The sequence below is a fragment of the Arachis hypogaea genome, chromosome 2 (assembly GCF_003086295.3).
Source record: "Arachis hypogaea cultivar Tifrunner chromosome 2, arahy.Tifrunner.gnm2.J5K5, whole genome shotgun sequence".
In the NCBI taxonomy this organism is placed as follows: Eukaryota; Viridiplantae; Streptophyta; class Magnoliopsida; order Fabales; family Fabaceae; genus Arachis; species Arachis hypogaea.
Window position 1 is genome coordinate 78,560,232 of NC_092037.1, and position 4,344 is coordinate 78,564,575.

The window sequence follows — 4,344 nt, forward strand, 5'->3', positions numbered from 1 at the left end:
GGTTGGACCTACAGGCTGCCCTTGAAAAAATACCACCTCCCGTCGATCATTAAAATCTGTGGCATGAAGCTTTTTGCACGTAGTTTTTCCACGGGTTTTCTTCTTTATTGTGCCTAAGTCCGAATAAAATAACATAATTCAATTGAGAAGTAATATTAGCTCTAATTAGACAATAAACTAAACAAGAAAAGTACCTTCATTACTAGTCTGTCCTCCACTACCTGCATCATTTGCATTATCATCAAGCTTATTTTCTTCATCTTCCTCATCTTCTTCATCTTCCAAATTTATCCCATGTACCTTAAAATACATGTCAAGACTCATTCCTTTTTTATTTGAAGTTGCACTCATCTCGCTTGTATCTTCTCCGTCATCATCAGAATTTATGTCATTTTAATCCATTGCATCAGGTTCAGCAGTCCTTTGATTCCTAGTTTTAGAGTTCTTTTCAATTTCAAACATTGTCTCATTTCCATTATGCGTGCATTCTTGAAAAAGTGCAGTTGGTTGAGCCTTCCTTGTCTTCTTCGGAGTCCTAACTTGCTCTTCAAATGCATCCTTCGCTATTGTGATGGGTTGTTTGCTTGTTGGATCCTTTGGAGCTTGAGCTTGCAAGGTAGCCTTGTTATTTTCAGCCATGATCCTTTCTCTCTTAATATTGTATTGTTTTAGCAATTCAGCACTTGACTTCACTTGTGTAACCTCAAAGAAATTATTTTTTTTTGGCTTTTTCCTTTCATTTTTTGGCCTAAGGTAAGTATCCGCTTTCTTTTAATGATCTCCCCTTTCTCCATTCTGCATACACAAAATAATAACAATGAATAAAATGCTAATTAAATAATAATTAAATGAGCATAATCAAGTGAAGCAAGTAATTAACTAAGCAAAACAACTAAGGAAAGTGGGTTGTTTAGGATTCTACCAAAAAAACTTGTCAAGATGTTTCAGAGTCAAAGTCCTCCATGTACTCATATTCGCTTTCCTCGTCTTCCTCACAATATTGTTTGGCAAACATGTTTAGATCCATATCTATAATAGTTGCTCGTAGATCATTCCTAACTAGATCAATTTTGCCATTATCATTTGAAAGACTTGGAATCACTTCAGGTTCGCATGGCTCCCTTGCATATATTATGGGGGAATTAGACTCAAGGTCATCACTTACCCTAAATAAATCTCTTGGAATTGTTTTCATAACATAGTGCTTGTCACTGACATATGGGTCTTGCACATAAAAGCATTGGTTTACTTGAGATGCCAGCACAAATGGTTCTTCTTGGTAGCATTTTTTATTGAAATACACATATGAAAGACCAAAGTTGTCTTTTGCAACTGTATACCACTCACACTTAAACAAGACTACCTTAAATTGGCCATAATAATCTAACTCAAACATATCAACTATTCTACCATAGTAGGCTACTTTTGCTTCAATTGGGTTCTTATCTTTCACACTAGCAAAACTAGGCGTCAATGCCTCTAATGTGACACCACTATTTTAAGTTTTACGTCTCGCATCACGGTGCCTTGTATGGAACCTATACCCATTGATAATATAACCTGAAAATCTTTTTGCAACTCGATTTGGACCCCTAGCCAACCCTTTTGCCCAACTAGGCACATCCTTTTTCATGGCACGAATTTTAAACCATTCTGAAAATTGTTAACTGTGGTCCTTGGCTTTCTCCCACTTTGTTCTTCGTAGATTGTTATCATTAACTGCCTCTTCATGCTCTTTGAAGAGATTAAATATTCATAGTCTTAGTTGTTAGTAAGGTTAAATATGATGATTGAGATTTAACAAATGATAATGAATAAAACAAAATACCTCATGTAGACTTCAATCTTATCACAATTGTTTAGGATGTATGCATGACCTTGTATTTCTGATTTTTCATCTAAAATAAAAAAATTTCCCATTCTTCCACCAAGAGAACATCCTCTGCATGGAAACAAACTAGGAGTTTGCACCTCATCTGAAACACACTCATCATTGTTTTGAGGGATTCTATTAAATCTTGTATGAACATCTTCATGCAAATATCTTGAGCAAAAATTTATACACTCATTCGCCAAATATCCTTCGGCAATAGATCCTTCTGGACGACTTCTATTACGAACATACGATTTTAGTGTGCACATATACCGTTCAACAGGGTACATCCAACGATATTGAATTGGACCACCTAACCTCACCTCATTTGCCAAATGAATAGGCAAGTGCACCATTATGTCAAAAAAGCTAGGAGGAAAAATCCTCTCCAATTGGCATAATATCTCAGCAATCTCTGCTTCTAAGTTAACTACCTCATCCAGGCTAATTACCTTTTGACATATTCGGCGAAAAAATGAACATAATCGAACTAGAGCGATGGCAACATGGTCAGGAAGTATGCTCTTGATTGGTACTTGCAACAAGTAATGCAACATGAAATGAGCATCATGGGTCTTATAACCGGAAATCTTTTTTTCTGTTTCATGCACACATCGAGCAATATTGAAAGCACTACCGTCTGGTAATTTTGCCACTTTCAACACACTACAAAAGATTGTTTTCTCTGCTAGAGTCATTGAAAAGCATGCCTTTGATAACTTAGTTTTTATTCCATCCTTCGTATCTTTTGGTTGAAGGTTTTTCCTGATACCCATGTCTTTAAGGTCAAAACGAGCAGCTGCATGATCTTTTGTCTTTCCGGGAATATCTAAAAGAGTTCCAATTATGCTATCAACTATATTCTTCTCTATGTGCATGACATCAAGGTTGTGTCTAAACATGTTGGACTTCCAATATGGTAAATCAAAAAAGATTGACCATTTTTTCCAATTTGATATGCCATTCTTTGATCTCTTTTGCTTCTTCCCAAAAGAATTATCTACCTCTCGCAATATATCAAATACAGCTGAACCTTCTAATAACTGCGGTGGAGACCTGAGTTCAGTTTTTCCATTGAAAGATCTTTTGTTATGCCTCCATGGATGATTCATGGGTAAAAACCTTCGGTGATCCATATAAACAGTCTTGTGACTATGTTTCAGATAGATAGAAGAAGTCTCATCATTACAACATGGACAAGCCAATTTTCCCTTTGTACTCCACCCAGATAACATAGCATACGCAGGGAAGTCATTAATTGTCCACAAAAGGCATGCTCTCATGTTGAATGTTTTGTTTTCTTTTGAATCATATGTTTCGACACCTGACTCCCATAATTCTTTTAATTCTTCAATCAACGGTTGAAGATAGATATCAATGTCATTTCCCGGTGATTGTGGTCTAGGAATGAGTAAAGATAGCATAAAATAATCAGGCTTCATGCTCATCCAAGGGGGTAGATTATACACCATCAGAACAACAGGCCATGTACTGTGTATACTGCTCAAAGTTCGGAATGGATTGAATCCATCGCTTGCTAATCCAAGTCTCACATTACGAGGCTCCTTTGCAAAATCTTCATGTCGATTGTCAAATGCTTTCCAAGATTCACCATCGGCAGGATGCCTTAAGGACCCGTCTTTAACACGCTCATTGTGATGCCAAGACATAGCTTTGACAGTTCTTGTGCACATGAAAAGCCGTTGAAGTCTGGGAATCAAATGGAAATGCCTTAGAGTTTTCATAGCAACTTTGCGAGGCTTTCTAGATGAGGTAACATCATCCTCTTCTTCATGATGCTCAATATAACGGGATGTTCCACAGACATGACAAGATGAGTCATTCTCATACCCGTTCCGATACAACATGCAGTCATTGTGACATGCATCGATCTTTTGGTAGTCAAGACCCAAGTTCTTCACCATATTCTTGGTTTTATCAAAAGAAATAGGAATATTCAAATATGGCATTGCTTCTTTCAATAATTCCAAGAGAGAAGTAAATGACGCATTACTCCAACCATGCAAGCATTTTAACAAGACGAATGGTAAAGGATAATCTTGTGAATCCTTTACACCCGGGGTATAGTTCTTGGCTTGCCTCGTCTACCAATTTATAAAATTCCTTTGCACATTCATTAGACCCCATGTTTTGTCTGTCAACTTGTGTATTATCTCGAAATCTATCACGTAACAACTCATCAATATTATCATTGCAGTTATATTCACCGCCTATGTCACTGTCAATATCCATAGCAAAAAGTGATTCCCCATGATTAAACCACCGCCTATAACCTTTTACAAAACCGTGGCATATTAGATGATCATATACGTCATCTCTCTTTAACCAAAATATATTACAACACTTTGCACAAGGGCATTGAATTTCTTCCCCTTGAGGAACTCCCTTTGATGAGAAAGCAAAGTGTAAAAATCTTTCTACACCAACTTGATATTCTTTCTCATGACGTG

General features: G+C 36.8%; 1 protein-coding gene across 1 annotated transcript; it reads right to left on the bottom strand.

The window, feature by feature from the left end:
* Window positions 1–934: 934 nt before the first annotated feature.
* LOC140177141 (uncharacterized) lies at window positions 935–3,843 on the bottom strand. Its single transcript, XM_072209806.1, has 2 exons — window positions 1,829–3,843; window positions 935–1,493 (listed from the first exon to the last, which is right to left on the bottom strand). The coding sequence occupies exons 1-2, from the start codon at window positions 3,841–3,843 to the stop codon at window positions 935–937; spliced, it is 2,574 nt and encodes an 857-aa protein (XP_072065907.1).
* Window positions 3,844–4,344: the final 501 nt, after the last annotated feature.